The 17,947-nt window shown below is 34.5% G+C and overlaps 2 protein-coding genes across 2 annotated transcripts in view; one reads left to right on the top strand and one right to left on the bottom strand.

The window, feature by feature from the left end:
* LOC124357527 overlaps positions 1-1,330 on the bottom strand; it is a 38,715-nt gene extending 37,385 nt beyond the window's left edge. The window contains exon 1 of the mRNA XM_046809409.1: positions 1,186-1,330. Coding sequence (XP_046665365.1) covers positions 1,186-1,237 — 52 coding nt within the window. The 5' untranslated portion in view covers positions 1,238-1,330. The remainder of the gene's footprint in view (positions 1-1,185) is intronic.
* Positions 1-17,947, top strand: part of LOC124357528 (putative protein FAM10A4) — an 84,470-nt gene that overhangs the window by 62,037 nt on the left and 4,486 nt on the right. Inside the window, exons 5-6 of the mRNA XM_046809410.1 lie at positions 11,073-11,306; positions 12,052-12,252. Of these exons, the coding sequence (XP_046665366.1) occupies positions 11,073-11,306; positions 12,052-12,249 (432 nt within the window). The 3' untranslated portion in view covers positions 12,250-12,252. The remainder of the gene's footprint in view (positions 1-11,072; positions 11,307-12,051; positions 12,253-17,947) is intronic.

Consider the following 17,947-nt stretch of genomic DNA (forward strand, 5'->3'; position numbering starts at 1 on the left):
ATTTTAGCTCAAGTGCTGTTTAAAATTTTAGTCTTGTATTTTAAACTTATTATTAAATTAAAAAACAGGATTTGCTTGTGTTTCTTGCCTTACCATTGACAATTTCTGTAAACATATTTTTAAAAGCTGTAAGTTATAATTAGGTTCACAAATATGTGTACATTTTTTTGATTAAAACATGTAAAAATTATTTAAATGACTTGAAAATGATGCACATTGAAGTTTTAACTGTTTAAGAGTAATTAATATAAAAGCTTGTTATTATTCATATAAATTCAAATGAGTGTAAGGAAATATGAATATAATTCCAATTTCATTGTAAAAAATTTGATAAAATACATTTTTCAGAATCTAGTTACTATACAAGTGTTGTTTTATTATTACAAATATAGTAGATTAAACAGGCACTAAAACTGGTAATACATGTATATAACATTTTAACAAATAAGAGTTTTATTATTTTTACAGAATTTATTTTCTAATTTTCAAATATGACAATTTTTATTCTTTCATAGTAAGTTCATGTTTGGAGTTTGATTTCAAGAGATATTGTGTGTTTTAGTTTGGTGAAGAGAAACATTTGTAAATGCATATTTTTTGTACATCTAGATATGAAATACGTTTTATATAATTTATACAATCGCACAGACTGTTTATGTCAGAATGGTATTTATTGATTTAATTTGTTATTTATTAAAAAAACTAAACCTTTTTTTAATCTGAATATTGTATGAAGAAGAACGTTATGTACTTGATAATATGTGGTTTAAGGTATATCAGCAAATGTCAAAATCCAATATACTCTTCAAATAGTATAAAAAGTGTAGAACATTTTAATACTGTAATAATAAATAACAACAATTTATTGGCATTAACATTGTTTTGTGGAAATATAAACTTATGTTTGTTTCATAGTGAATATTATTACTCAAGACACAAATTATATATATATAGATATTTCTAATAAACTTTGAACAAGTTCTGTTACCATCAAGTCAAATTAATTGTATTAAATATAAAAATATACTTATTTTATTAATGAGCACAATATTAAAGTACTTAGATTTTGCAATTAAATCACATGTCAACTGATAGGTTCGTAATTTATTAAAACTCCATTCCAAAGTATTCCAAAGTGTATTTTTTTATACAAGTTAAAAAACCGACAATTTAGGGTCGATATACCTGGGTGCCAGAGGGGAGAGCACAGTAGGACGAGTAGCCAGCAAGGTGTCATGGCGCACAGACACACAGACACACGCACACACGCCCGCACTGCACTAGAGTCTCTCGCGCACTGGACTCCCCGCCCTCCCTCCACTACACCCGTGCCCCTGTCACGTCTTTTTTTGTTAAAAATTATTTTCAAGCTCCAAAATACATTTTATTATTTGTTTTAAATTGTGTAGCCAATCATCACATCACTTTTGTAAACATAAATCACCGCCTAATGTATACGTTTGGCCAGGAAATAATAAGTGAGTAGGAAATATATTATCATTATTAAAATTGATATAGATACGGATCCGGAAACGAGCACAATTGTTTCAGCCATAGAGGTTCGGGAAATGTTTGTTTCTGGGATTTGGAGAGTTTCAAATCTTGTAATTGCATCTCTACAGTTAGTTTTAGTTTACTTTTACAGAGTAAAGATTAGTGGCCAATCTCAGAAATCTGCAAAGAGGTGATGAATACACTATAGCAGTATTTATGTTCCCAGAACTTACTGTAGTTTTAAATATTCTTGAATCAACGCAGAGCGTAACATTTTCCAGTTAAGTAATTAATTCTAAGGGTATAATTCATACATGTAAATGTTTATTATTCGAGATCAACAATAATTCACAAAATGTTCAATCAACAAAACATTAATATTTCGACTTGCTAACAAAAATTAGAAGGTTGGTAGATATTGTCGACGTTATTGATCTGTGTGTTTAATAGGACATCAGCATGCTATCTAATATATCAACTCAGATACAGATCGAGATAATAGTGTGAGGAGAGTAGGCTAGTGGTGACACTGCGAGCAGGCAGTAGCGCAGGCCGTGACGTCAGGAGATGACCGGGTTGTCTCTGGCACGCCGCCATTCCTCTTGTTGATGGACTTGACGCGTACCTGTACCTCGAGTTTTATTGGTGCAGGTTTATTGCTTATGACATTGTATTACTATCGTAATTGCATAGGTACAGAGAAACCCTGTAAAGACAGTCCTGTTTATGTATAGGAGATATTAATATACTATTTTATATTGGCTTCATTATTCCTCTCTTTCATTGCTATCAAACAAAGCAAGAGGTTTCAGTGAGAAATGAAACAGTGTTCAAACCCGAAACAGGGTTTGATTTCACACTATCCAGTCCTTTCATCGCCAAAAAATCGGCAAATGAATGTGCCTGGGTAACATTTAAGAGCGCTCTGAATCATTGCTTTAATATTCATACCTGCTTTTTCAGCCGCACAAAATTAGTGGTTGTCAGATCACTAAAAAATTAAAATAAGGGTTTTGAGTTCAGCTCCATTTCATCTTTGGAATTGGTATACTGGCACTAAGAAAGTTGTGACTGTTCTCCTGAAAATTGCTTAGTACACAACTTTGTGGAATGGGGAGTGTTCAGCAATTTTTAATGAGTAATCTAAACGTACTCTGTAATATCTACCAAAAACGGAACAATAGGCGTCCAGACAGTAGTCCTAAACTGGTTGGTGAATCAGCCAAACTCGCGCGGCCGCGGCGGCCGAGTATTTTTGCGCTCATTACCGCCAAATGTCGCTAACTTATCAACCCCCCTTCCCCCTCACCATCACTGCCGTGAACCATTAGAGTGATCACTATTTGTGATCCGTAATTGGGAACGTCTACCTCTCGCACAGTGCAGTAGTCTTCTAACTCTGGAGCCGCATGTGGGAATGTTATCTCACGTCTTTAGATCCATGTTAAATATTCCCCCTCACCATCACTGCCGTGAACCATTAGAGTGATTCACTATTTGTGATCCGTAATTGGGAACGTCTACCTCTCGCACAGTGCAGTAGTCTTCTAACTCTGGAGCCGCATGTGGGAATGTTATCTCACGTCTTTAGATCCATCAACTAAAGCACAATAAAAGTGTTTTCATGTTAAATATTCCCCCTCACCATCACTGCCGTGAACCATTAGAGTGATCACTATTTGTGATCCGTAATTGGGAACGTCTACCTCTCGCACAGTGCAGTAGTCTTCTAACTCTGGAGCCGCATGTGGGAATGTTATCTCACGTCTTTAGATCCATCAACTAAAGCACAATAAAAGTGTTTTCATGTTAAATATTCCTTCTACAAATCAACTGATTTACGATACGCTGGGTTCTTTGTAAATTTAACGATACGTTTACTAATCATCCCGCTCAACGAGAAAAATTACTTCAAAGTTGTATTGTATTGAATAATCTATGACTATAAACTATTTATTTTGAAAAGATGTGTTATCGAGGAGTATAGTGTACTAAACTCCAATGATCGGATCAAGTTGTGGCGATTGGTTATTATTCAGTTTGTGCGGCTGCAAATGCTCAAGTGCCTGGGCTCCGGTACTCGGCCATCAGTATCGCGCGCCACAGCCAAACCACGCTCCACTCACTCGCTCGCCCGCAGCGGCGGGATGCGCGCGCTGCTTATTTTTAGTCGCTGGCCGATGGCCCTTATAAGGTTGGTGGATCTTCGAGTCTAGACGTAACCTTAGTCTGAGCCGTTTGGGCCTTAGTCTCGTCTCGAACACGTAGACACACCTCCACTTGACGTGCGTGGTGTTTAGTACAGTACTTGTGGTGTTAAAGGGGAGAAATTAAATTTATTGCGAAAATTGAACAAGAATACATTTTTGCTTTAGTATCTAGCAGGACTTATGATTCTCGGATTTAGTAGATTTATTATGCACACTAATAATTTAATAACTTACTTGGTTTCAAAATTTAAAAAACTTTCAATATGCTATTTTTATGATTTAGGGACAAGGAAAATAATATTGGGTCTATTGAGTGAGGTGATCACATAAATAGAGAAATGCTTATTTTTTACATTGCCATCAACATTAATGAAAAGAGGGAAGGAATGAAATGAAATAAGAAAAGGGGAAGTGGTGGGAGGGGGGGTTATTAGTGCCCACTATCTCTGACCCCTTTTTATTCACCTAACTCCCACAATTAAGAAACTGCATGGCATACTATCTTACACTACTCTATACAGCACCCCCCGGCTCTGGCACTAAAATTGTTCATCATATCTGATATCCAAACCTACCTTTTCCTGTGCAGCTCCCACAGTTCTGGTGGTCAATTTGTTGCAACCTAGTGATGTTCATATGGATATCAAAGAAACTCTTAGTGTGACTTTCCTAAGCAGCTGAAAATATATGAGATCCATATTAATTTTATTGTAAATTCTCTTTTTCATAAGAGGAATATTGAGGTATATGATGTTCAAATCTATCTTATCCTGCACATTCTGGTGATTAATTCGTTCCACCTAGTGATGTTCATATGGATGTCAAAGAAAGCCTTAGTGGTGATTTCCCTAAACAGTTGAGATGTAAGAGATCCAAACCTCCCTTACTCTGGACAGCTTCCACATCTATGTGTCATCTTTACCGTTGATTAACAGAGTCCATACATAAGTAAATTACTAAATTCATAACAAAATAAAAATTGTTAGTAAAGTATATTTGTTGGCAACTATATTAAAGAGTAGCATAATTTCTAATTGAATTTATAATTTAAAGTTAATAAATAAAAAATCTATAACACTTATTTTATATTCCAGGTCAGTTAGAAATACTTTTAAAGCAATGTACCCTAATAATATAATTATAAAATTAAAAACATAATTACAGTACTTTTAGTGGTTTCATTTGTACTTCCATTACCCCAATTTTAACTTGAAAATATTTGAAAACCCATTTTAGGGATTAAGTATTTAAAGTTTGAGCCAAAATTCATTAAAAAAAGTAATATTATTTGTACTGAAGACAAATGGGTGTAAAATAATAGAGCTTGTTTAACCTTGTTTAAAATGTTGTCAACTGAATAAGATACCAAATACTATTTGTTGACATGAAGCGTTTCAGTTATTTTTGTTACATACAATTAATGATAGAAATTGTTCCATTTGAATAACATTTTTGTTATTTTAATGATTTATTTGTCCACATGAGGTGTAATTAGATTGTGAAATAGGAGAATTTGTTTTAATTTTATTCCAAATAATTTATTATTAAACAAAAAAATTACTAAGTGTTGTAAGATAATGATATTATTTGTAATATGAAAAAAGGATTTTATACATATCTTAATATATTGTGTAAAAGATTTAGATCCAAACTGTACTAAACTATATTTAAAACATTATTTTAATCAATATTGACAAAATAAAATTGGGTTCCAATCAAAGTTAACATTATCTAACTCATTATTAATTAATTTAAAAACAAACACTGGCAAAAAATTTAATTTAATTTGTGTTAGGCCTTCTGTTTCCAATGAAAACATCATCAGACGCACAGAAATGAAAATACTTTGTGTGTCTGATCTCAGTGGGTCTGATGGTGTTTTTATTGGAAACAGAAGGCCTCATACAAATAACATTTAATTACTATTAAAGTGTTTGTTTTAAAAATAATTAATAATTGAAACTCAATAAGAAATAAGATTTTACAATTTATTATCTATATATAACTCTTTCTAGTACAGAATGCTTTCCACTGGCCCAAAAAGCACTATTTTCACCCATTGCAGTCGGGGAGGAGATTCAAAAACTCAGCTACATGAAAGGGTAGTGCTACATTTTGAGTTGGCAGAATCAGAGATTGTGCAGCTAACACAGGGTTAACTTAAAATTCAGCATTTGCTAGTTTCCTATTATGTTCAGCACTTCATTCAGAATTTGGCTCATTGAAATAATACCTTATAGGATTGATTTTTATTCACCATTTTGAACATTTACGACTCACAATTTATTTAGATAAATAATTCATAAAGCTTGAAAATCACTACCACACTCACCAAGCAGAACTGGGCTGGACACAAAATGCACATGCATTTGACAGCGATGGAGAGCAACACTGTATGGTACGCAAACGAAGCAAGAATTGTTGTATGTTGGCATGTTTGGCCACTAGAATGCAGTGAGACCGGCAAACTGAATAATAAAACAACCAGAAAGAACGTTGCATAAATTTAATATACATTGTTAACGTTTCCTTCATTAAACTAGGTTTGTTTGTTGTAGATATACAACAACAGTGAAACAGTTTAAAATCCCTCATAATGTGTTTAGACCCAATGATCAGTACACATTTCAGCCTTCTGATCACTCTTACAGGAATTTGATTATAAATAACAAAAACGAGTAACATTGCACTAATACTTTTTTTAGTCCTTGTGTAAAATATAATGTTGTACTAGGGAAGGCAATACAATTTAACAGTATATATTTATTTAGGAGTATGACGTGAATATAATATTTTTTAAAATTACTTTTACTTATTTTGGTGTCTGAAGACCGGCTTTATAATTATAGTGTGAGGTATTTGTAAATGTTTGTGTTAAAGATTCCTAGTGAGTGTGATGACTCACAAAGTGTTACCTACACAGTGTAAAATGATTCACTGTGACTCAGGTGTAACATAGTAGTGTATGTGTGTTTGTTTGTGCCGGTGCACATACTTCTCTTCTTGTCAAAAGTCCATTACAGCTCTGGCACCAGTGAGTGCCTTGGCATCATCTCTCTATAACCTACATTCAGTTTAAATGTTTTCTAGTATTATTTTTTATATTGTTACTATAGTTTGCATTCCTTAAAAGTGGACTGTAAGGAAATTATTATTATATTATATTCTTGGAAATGTTCCCCATTTTGTAATGTAAAAATAACTAAAATGAAGACCAATAACAGTTTTATCAGCAAACTCTTTTGTGACATTACTTTAAGTCACACATCATCTGATAGTGAATAAATGAGTAGTTTACATGGATTTTATGATGCTAATATTTTTATATTAGCATACGTATTATGGAATAAGTGAATAATTTATATCAAATATATTTTGCTGTGGGGTGGTTGCGCTTACACGTAATGTATTTCAGAGATTATTGTATTGTGTATTTCAACAAAGCCTATTACTTGAGGGGTTGGAAAATTTCATTTTTGTCGTCTGTCCACATCATATCTCTTTATTAAATTGTTAGAAGAAAGATAACAAACAAAAAAAACAAAATCGTACAGCCAAAGTGTTAAACGTAACAATAGAAATATAATTTATTGAATATAAGTAATATTGTTATTAACAAAGTAATTCTTTGTTTGGTTTGTTTAAAAAAATTGTTGGAATAGAAGTAAAGAAAATATTGAAAACAAACTTTACACACTATCTTAAATATAATAAAAACAGTATATTTGCATTCTTTTCAGTGCTGCATTCCACATATACTCCTAAAACTTGTAATGCATGTTTCCTTTCTTATTTTCTTAAAAAAACTTATTATAAAGTGTGAATTAATTTTTTGAAATTTCTACATTTTAATAAAAATTGCAATGCAATAAATATAATTAAAATCACATACATATTTATTAAAAATGTTAAATGAGTCCTTCACAATCCTTTAATGTTTTTTAATATTAGAGGATTGTAAAGATATACTTATTTTTTTTCTTTATTATAAGAAGCGTTTGTGCATTTGGTGCTTTGGTATTACAGTATATGGAGGCCACTTTTACAGAGCACACTGCAGTGGATAAGTTAGAGTAGGTTATCATAAATATGATCATAGTTGTACCAAAGTTAAAGTTAACTTATAAAGTGATCTGTGTTTGAATTAGGGTGCTATCTTGAGGAATGTTTTTCTTTCTCCACCAGAAATGCATGTTAGATCGTCTCAATGTGACTGACGTTGGTAAAGTACCAATCAGAAATGCCCCTGGTCATCAGTGCTTCGGTGATGCCTTGCCAAAGAAAATAAAAAACATTCCTCGAGATAGTACTTAAATTCAGACTCAGATCACGAGAGCACTTGTAAAGTTGAACTGTAACTTTTTAATTTATAATATGTATTATGTATTTACCTATGTACTAAGTAGTAGATATGGACAGAGTATAATAGTAGCTCCTTATAATACCAAAGTACTGTGAATTTATTTGTCTATATTAAACAAGTGTATATATATATATATATATATATATATATATATATATATATATATATATATAATATTGTATATAATAAATGTATAGATTGTGTATAAAACCTCAAAAACTTTAATATTTTGTGTAATAATAAATATTTTATGGATTTCTTAATAACACTAGCAGTTAGTTACCTGTGGCTTTGCAAGCGATTTAAATGGCATAATTAAACACTCCTGAAAATAATTAATGAAGATACTACTGGATAATACTAGATAATACTGGAAGATATTCCAATCTCTTGATCCATTTCAGAAGAATTAAACTCTTAAGTTTGTAGAGCAATGTTTTGGAGCCTTGAAGTTGAAGGGTGAAACAGGTAGCATGATTAATAAACTAATTTCTCTACAACGTTCCATAACATTTGAATGAATAGCTCCAACAATTTCAGTAACACTTGAACTATATTAGGCCAGACTGGAGAAAGTCCATAGTGATGTTAATGAGAGCAGTAGTTATGATATAATATGAAAGAGTGCTATAATAATATTGAATCAAAAGAAGGCATGTTTAAGGTACACATTATTTCAGTGTTCACTGTTAATAGGTTCAAAAGTTAAACAAAATTGGCTCTGGCCTTACTTTAGGTTTAGCATGTGAATAAGCATTTCTGGTTCGAATCAATTATATTTTACACTAAGTTGTAAAACAAAAATATTATTATTTTAATAGTTTCAATCCTGTTTCAACAATATGCAAAATACATATATATATATATATATATATATATATATATATATATATATACTCGCCTTCGGCTCGCTGGGGGCTACGCCCCCAGGCCCCCAAAGTAAACGCTTGCAAATTCGGGGATAAGCGGAATTCGGTGACTGGTTAAGTCCGGACATTAAGTAAATGACAAGGGATTTAAAAATTGACCTTTTTCATAGATTTTTTTCCGGATTCGTAAAAACTTTTGACTTTGAGGGCATTTTGCGGTTAAACCGTTAGAGATACGACAAAAAGTGACTGGACCTTTCTTGTTGGAAATTTAATTTTGTCTTTCGATTGTGCCCTCAGATCTGATCTACGACCTATGGTTTAGCCAGAAATGAGCTCGGGAGAAAAGTCTGCACGGGTCAGCTATCTTGAATTGTTTAGTATAAACATAATAAAAACCGACCTCAAGGCAGTATTTTAAGTCGAACAGGGGGTTTAATATCACCAGGAGACTATCTAGTCAAGGCGAGAAATTCCCTGGGTGGGTGATTAATGTTAAGGAGGTTAAGACAAGAGGGGGTTTAATTTCGTCAGGATATTGTCTGGTCATATGAACAAATTCCCAGGGGGGGTTAACGTTACCGGGGGATAAGTCTCCAGGGGGTTATCTGGTCATACCAGGATCTTCCCAGGGGGGGGGGGGTTAAGAGATTTGGTGACTGGTAAAATTCGGACATGAGGTCATGGCAGGAAATTCCCTGGGGGGGTTTAATGTTACCAGGGGGGTTAACACATCAGGGGGTTGAATGTACAGGAGGTTATCAGGTCATACCAGGAAATCCCCGGGGGGGGGGGGGTTAATATTACCGGGGGTTAATGACACACTTGGGCCTTTTTTAGAGGGTATTGTGTCTGTGAACATAATAAATATTCCTCTGTCCCTATCTACTATTGACGCTTAGCTAACGCTCAGCCAACTCCCGAAGTCACTGAACCTTTTCTGTAGATCACGTGATTTCCTAAATCCCGTTTAAAATTTGTTTTGAGTTACGACCAACCGTTTAGCCGCTATCAAGCCCGGAATGTAAATTTTTAGGCGAAAATGTCCAATATTTTCACTTAATCGCGTTTTGCGGTCAAACTAAGGGAAATATAGTAAAAAGTCACTGGACCTTTTTTTGTAGGTCATCTTATTTCCTAAATAAAACGTTAGTCTTATTTTGACCTGACCTCCGACCAATGGTTTCGCCGCTATCAACCCCAAAAACAAAAGTTTCGCGTAAAAGTTACAACAAAATTGTACATAATCACGTTTTTCGGCCAAACCAATCGAGATAGGGCAAAAGATTACTGGACCTTTTCTGTAGATCGCGCAATTTGCTAATTTGATGGGTCAATCAGATTTGAGCTACGACCAACGGTTCGGCCGCTATCGGGCTTGAAACATTATTTTTATCGAAAAAAATCTCTGGAATTTCAAATGTTCGAGCGTTTTGTCGCTTAACCATGGAAGATAGAGCAAAAAGTCATTAGACCTTTTTTGTAGTTCACTTCATTCCTGACCATGAATTTTCCGTCAGATCCGAGCTAGCTCCAACGGTTCGCCCGCTATCGGGCTTACAAAAAATGCCTGCAGGGGTGAAGAATGCGCGATTTTTTGGGAATTTTTTTGAGGGGTTGAAAATGAAAAATTCTCACTTTTCGGGATTTTCCTGGTGGTTACACGTGGAAAGCTATCTGTGTACCAAATTTCAAGTCTCTAACTCATCTGGAAGTAGGTTAGAATTAGTATACGTGAGTCAGTCAGTCAGTCAGTTACACATGCGGTTGTATATATATTAGATATATATATATATAATAGTTCTTCTAACAGTTGCAACTCTATTTCAATCCCTATATATAACTGATATTTATGAAAGTGCTTTAGATTTTTTATTTGTCATGAGGGATACATGTGCCAAATTTAAACTTTCTGTGATGTCGGAAAGTTAGAGGATTAGTGATGAGTGAATGCGTTGCCTTTTATGTGTAAAGATTAAAGTTTGTTTGTTACGTGATACAATATCTGCAACTTCACAGTTGTATTGAAATAATTGTTAGACGATTTAAAATAAACAGACGAATGTTGCCGGAGCATGAATTCGAATTTATATAATCAGTTTAATATACAGTAATATTAGTACATTTTGTGTGCAGGCTCGCAAACTGGAGGAGCACAAGTTGAAGTATGAGCGCAAACGGCGTGAGAAGGAACTGCAGGAGAAGAAGGAGAGAGTGCGGCGTGCACGAGAGGCAAACGAGGCTGCAAGGCAGGAAGCAGCTCAAAATATGGATGAAGATATGGCTGGTGACTTCTCTGGATTGGGTGGTGGAATGGGTGCCAACCTCTTCAACCTGCTTAACGACCCAGAACTGATGCAAGCCTTTAAGGTGTGTACTAGAGAAATTCATAATCTTGCTGACAATTTATATTATATACAATGAAGAAAGATTGCATTAAAATAATTTTCAATATACAAATGTTACAACATGACATCTTTTAACCCTTGTCTGATATGTTTCTTGCATAACAATTTATTGTACAACTATCAAAAATAATTTTCAGTTGTCTTTATTGTTGGAAATACTAAACTAGTTTTATTTTATCAGAAATGAGTATTTTACACAGAAAATCCTTACCTAATCAGGTTTCCGCCCAACACTAATTATATTTATTAGTGAAAAAACAATGAGCAGCCGGTAAACATATATGTCAAGATTTATGTGTAATATGTGTTTTTTGGATTTTAGAATATGAGAGTTGGTTAAATATAAAATGAATTGTCATTTCTTAGATGGATAAGTAAAAAATAGTAATTATAATAAAATAATGTGTGGGGATGATGTTGGAGATAGACATTTTAATTTTATAAGTATTAAAATATTTTTTCTTTATTATATTAAAAACTTGTCCAGTGAAGACAAAATTTGCTCCTTAAAGAGTTTCACATTTATGAAGAAGTAAAAAAAGAGAAGTCAATAAGTGAATTATGTGAGTTAAATAATGTCTGCTTGGTGAGAACCCAGAGGTGTTTTCAGTGTTCCAGGAATTTTCCTGGAACCCACTCAACTACATGACAATTCCAAGATGGCTGTTACAGAGAAATTGAGATCAATTGTGTATTTTGTTTTGTAGGACCCAGAAGTGGCTGCAGCGTTCCAGGACATCTCCCAAAATTCATCCAATTACATGAAGTACCTTGACAATCCGAAGGTAGTGGCTGTCATAGAGAAGATGTCCGGCAAGTATAGTGGCATGGCTGGTGGCTTCCCTGGAGGCTTCCCTGGTGGTCCTCCCCCACCCCCCTCATCTGACGACACTGAGCTTGACTGAATTGTAGGTATCCACTTTTATACATAAGGCATCTAATCCTTATTTTCTATTTTGGTATCTTAATGAGTCAGTTTGCACTCCAAAAAATAGATAGTCTTTCCCATTTGTTTGCATGTTTTAAACCATAATTGTTATTTATTATTTAGAAAAATATATTAGCAGAATATTTGTTTATACAATAATAAAGGTATTTATATTATTCCCATCAGATAGTGCCATTATTTGGTTAAAACTGCTACTTTTCTCTGCTTCCTTAATCCTAAGCTGAGTGTAACGAGAATTTTAACACCAAAATATTTTGCTGTGTTTGGGTGTTGGTTATATATACTGTACACTGCAAATAGGCCAATTTTACTCATTCTAAACACAAGCTTGAAATCAGGTGTTTACAAGACTTGTGTATTAAGTGTTTTGAACATCCAAAACCTTCAAATGGCTACATTCAGAGCAAACATCCAGTGTTTACCTGATACACTAATAACAACAAAGTTGGTAACATGTTTACAAAGTAAGGATACTGTGTAGCTTAATAAAGTGAGTGCCAATAAATAAAATAATGGAAGATAAATTTGATGGTAGCAAAATATATAAAACACAGTGTAGTGATTACCACATACAACAAACAAAAATATTTAAAACCCATTTTGTGGAACACCTTCTCAAGAATACTACTATGCAACCGTCAAATTACACTGAACATCACATACAATATGAACATAACTACTACTAATATATATTCTCTTTGTAGTATAAACAGCTGTTATAGAGTTTTAACCAGAAATGAGATTAATTATTATGTTTGTGTTTTTGGTTGAGTAAGAAAATAAAGAAGTCATGTTTACAATATTTTCATTTTTCATATGTATAATAATTGGTGACGAGCCAAAAACAGAAATGCTACGTCTGAAGCAAATGTTAGAGGATGAAGTATCCGACAGGTGTTCACGTTCCATTTACAAAGGACGGTTTCAGAGATACATCTCAGTTAGATGTTACAAACTTGACACTACAAGACCTGGACGACAGGTTATCACCTGCTCATGAAAACTGGAAATGGTTTGGACGTCTGCAAGAGACAGTTGAACAAGGTACATCTGGTGATATAACTTTAGAGATTGACTACCGTAAGTGCAGGAACTCTGTTTTCAACTCAAACGTAAGATTGATGAATATGGTAACAAATATCACTGAATTCTGGTAGTAAATCAACTATGGCCAACCCGATTATCTGGCGATAATTCCACCTGTAGCATTCATTTAATCCATTTCAACAATGAGAGGACTTAAACAAAAATTATCAACCACTTGGAAACTTTTAGAACATCAAGGATGAAAAATTGAAAGGTTTTCTCTTGTTACTTGCATTAACACCTCTCCTACATTAAAAGTTTTATGACCTCTGTACACCAAGATATCCAAAGGAGAAAACATTCATAGGTTGTAAAACTTTGGGTAGATGTCTTGGAACCACAACCTAGTTGCTGCTGAACAACAGAGATTAAGAGATTTGGAAATACAGACTAGGTAATTGCAGAATACTATAACAAAAATGTTTGAGAAAGTCGTACTATTCACTAGCATTTTTTAGCGTGCTAAAGCTGAAGGAGGTTTTTCAAACATATTGAGTGAGACATTTACTATCGTTCAGTGATACACTACAATCAGTAACACTATGTTTCGAGATCTGCAATCTGATCTCTTCTTCAGGTAAATGATTAAACTAATGCATAACTACAACCTAGGTTAAAGTAAACAAAACATGCCAGAGCGTTGTGACACGTATAAGTCAGGAACCACAACATCCATGTTGTGTGCCTATTCTATGCACACTAACTGTAAAACATGCACTTAATAAAAACTAAACACTAATTATTTAAACTAAACTACAGGATACAGGTCTTAATAGGTCTGCACTCACCAGCCAAACAAATAGAACTGACTAGAGGCCAATAGTGAATGGCAATCGTCACAGCAGAAACAAGATGGCGGTATAAAAGAGGGACGGGAGTGGGTCTCTTTTTATTATTGGTTCATCCTAGAAGTATGAACCAATTTTATGAAGTGTTTATGAGTTATGAATCAATTTCTCTTGTATCCTCATTTTCGAAAATAATAGAAAAAATTGCAATAAGAAGAATGACTGAACATCTGGAAAAACAAGACCTATTATCAAAACACCAGCACGGCTTCCTGAAAGGAAGGTCCACAGTTAGTGCACTTGTAAACCTAGTTGAGTTAATCACAGATAAGTTAGAAGACAACAAATTCGTAGCTGCCGTCTTTGTTGACTACAGAAGGGCATTTGACTGCCTCGGACATGATCAAATTTTGATTAAGCTGGAAACCCTGGGCATCAGAGGGAAATCAGGGGACTGGATAGCAAGCTATCTTGAAGGGCACAAACAGTCTGTAGAAATAAAAAAATACACCCAATGAAAAAAAAACCTCCTTCAGATCCAGTGCTCGAACATCATTGAGAGGAGTGCCACAGTGCTCAGTCCTTAGACTCTTTCTCTTTGTCCTATTTACAAATGACTTCCCATCTTTCATAAATGATACCAATGCAGAGACAATAATGTATGCAGATGACACCACACTCATACACCATACAAAACCCCCACAAGACCTTTATTCAGAAATCATCTCATCAACAAATAAAACTCTTCAGTATTGTCTCCAAAATGACCTGGCAATAAACCCACAGAAAACAATCTGCATCAACTTTAGTCGACGACAAGATGAGATCCCAGAAATTCCTGATCTCCGGGTTAAAAGTGAAACCTAACTACTGAGAATCAGATCCATCCTGGACCAACCACACTAATAACCTAAGTAAGAAGATAGGGTCAGGCATTTTTGTGGTGAGAAGACTGATGTGGATTGGACGGCTAGATATGGCAAAAACAGCCTACTATGCACTTGTGGAATCTCACATCAGATACAGATTGTCAGTATGGGGCGGTAGAACCTAGCAAAGCTTGGAGAGAATTTTAATCCTGCAAAAGAAAGCTATCAGAATACTTGCACATCTCACACCAATAGAGAGTTGCAGAAAATCTTTCAAAACTTTGGGAATCGTAACAGTGGTCTGTCTATACATACATACTGTTATTACCTACACATACCAATGGGATTACAACTAAGGATAAAATGTTCACAGTTATAATACAAGACGAGCCAAAGACTACATCCTTCCAATTCAATACTCCACACAATACAGCAAGAAGCCATCATACATGTGACGCAAACTATATAATGCACTACCTGAATCCATGAAGAACCTCTACGAAACTCAATAAACAACTGCATGACTGGCTGATGGAACGACCACTTTACACACTGGAAGAATTCTGCACTACAACGAAAAACTCATAAGCAATGTAAAGCAAGACCAAGACCAATGCAATTTTGACACCATTAGATTTCTTAACGAAATTGTAAGTAAAGAATTTTTTACTTTGATCCTGTTGTTCAGTTTTAATAATTAGTATTTAGTTTTTACTAAGTGCATGTATTAGAGTTAGTGTGTGTGGAATAGACACACAACATGGCTCACTGTATCACTGAACAATGGCAAATGTTTGGAAAAATCCTATTTCCTTCTCAATCCTGCCATCGTCGAAAACAAACTTCAAATAAAAAAACATCGGGTCAGTTCATTCTGTGCAACGTAAATACATCCATTGTATTGGTTCTTGTGAAAGTAGTCATCAACCTAATGCATGATGGACTCTTGCCACAAACTCTCCTAAAAGACCAAGTAATCAACTTACTAAAAGATGTTACTGGTGTGAAACTAGTGAGCATTGTGCTAAGGACTATAATTTCATCAACGAAACGTGCAAGTGTGGTTACATTGTCCGTGTCTATAGAACTAAGTTGAGGCAACAATTTGTCCTTCAAGCTGATGTTGAGCCAGACTCCAAGGGGAAATTTGACTAAATTAACAAAATCTTTTCAAATATCAATGAAAAAATTATGACTCATGGTGGAAAGTGAGAGTGTTAACATAAGAAAAAGAACATTTTAGACTGAAAGAGTGTGTGAAACAACTTTTATTAGACCTTTGACCAGTTTCCTTTGCTCTCGGGGAGAAAATTGAGAAAGAATCTGCTGAAAGAAGCGGATATCATAACTAAGATTGAACATTCAGTAGTAAAGCCAGTAGATAGTAGATGTACATATTTGCACTGATCATAAGGTTTCTGTGAACCATCTCATTAAAGATGATAATTTCCCAATACCCAGAAAGTATTTCTGCATACTAGATGTCAGCAATTCCTACCTTCGTGTATTAAGGAAACATAAGGTCTTTATCGTGTTAATCACTTAGTGCCTAGTGTGAAAGTTGCACCGTCAGTCTAGAACCATAAAATGACAATGTTTCTGCAAGGATGAAATGGCATGAAGGCATTTTTTTATGATATATCGTTCAATGAGTAACACGAGAAGAAGTATTGAAAAGACTGTAGACGGTGTTTGAAAAGCTACATATTAACATGCTCAGATGAAATAAATAGAGATAAAAACAAGATTTGTTTAAGAAATATTGAATATCTTGGGTGTGATTGATGGAAATGGTCTATACAAAACCAGAGACAAGATTGGTGCAATCACTCATTGCAAACCATCCCAAAACGTAAAGAAGCTTAGGTTCTTCCTAGGCATGGCATGGAAAATTTGTATTACCGTTTTCTTCCTCATTTAGCCTCAATGCTTGCTCCCCTTCACAAACTGTTACAGAAAAACCAGAAATTCAGTTGGATCCATGAATGTGAGAAGAGTTTTCTAAGAATCAAGGGAGACATTGCTCAGAATGATCACCTCGTCCTCTTCAACCCTGATGTACCCTTGGTACTCGCAACGGATGCTTCACCAGTTGGATTAGGGGCAGTGCTGTCGCACAGATATCGGGATGGGTCAGAACATCCTATTGCTTTCACACACAGTGTGAAAAACAATGTATTCAAATCAACCAAAAGGTACAAGAATTTTCTGGGGCATTAAGAAATTTTTCCACTATTGCTACTGAAAGAAATTTATTTTGATCACAGATCAGAAACCTTTAGTATAAATTGAATACAGACCATCCGGACTTCATCTAATGCTCCACCTTACTGAACAAGAGAGAAATGAACCAGAGTACAGTCCAAGGACTGCTGGGAGAGACCAAATAAGTGAAGTTTTGGAAGAGTGCTAAAAAGAGAAGGTTGTCTCCACTACTGACTCTTAATGGATTACGGTCAGATCTGGAGGCACCACATTGGTCAGGTTGTACCTTGCAATTCTGATTGGGAGGACTGATTTATGTATTATCTTAGAACTCTTTGTATTATAAACAGCTGTTATAGACGGTTGATCAGAAATGTGATTGACTGTTGGTTTATGTTGTTAAGTTAGAAAATAAACAAGTTACGTTTACAGTTCTCCATTTTTTATATAACTGCAACATGAATAAACACTCATAAATAACTCTCAGATACAACTTAAATAGTTTTCTATATCCGTACTTAAATATTATGACTTATACAAAGCAGTAAAAAATTACATGGGTAAATGTACTGAATAACAAGGTAACTGTCAAGCCAATTTATTGCTTTAAATGGTGGAGAGTATGGTCACCAAACAAAGTCCATTCATAATACAACTCCTCCCTCCAGTCATTGCTAACTGGCTGTTCAGCATATGCGTGAACATG

This window comes from Homalodisca vitripennis, chromosome 3, assembly GCF_021130785.1.
Source record: "Homalodisca vitripennis isolate AUS2020 chromosome 3, UT_GWSS_2.1, whole genome shotgun sequence".
Lineage (NCBI taxonomy): Eukaryota > Metazoa > Arthropoda > Insecta > Hemiptera > Cicadellidae > Homalodisca > Homalodisca vitripennis.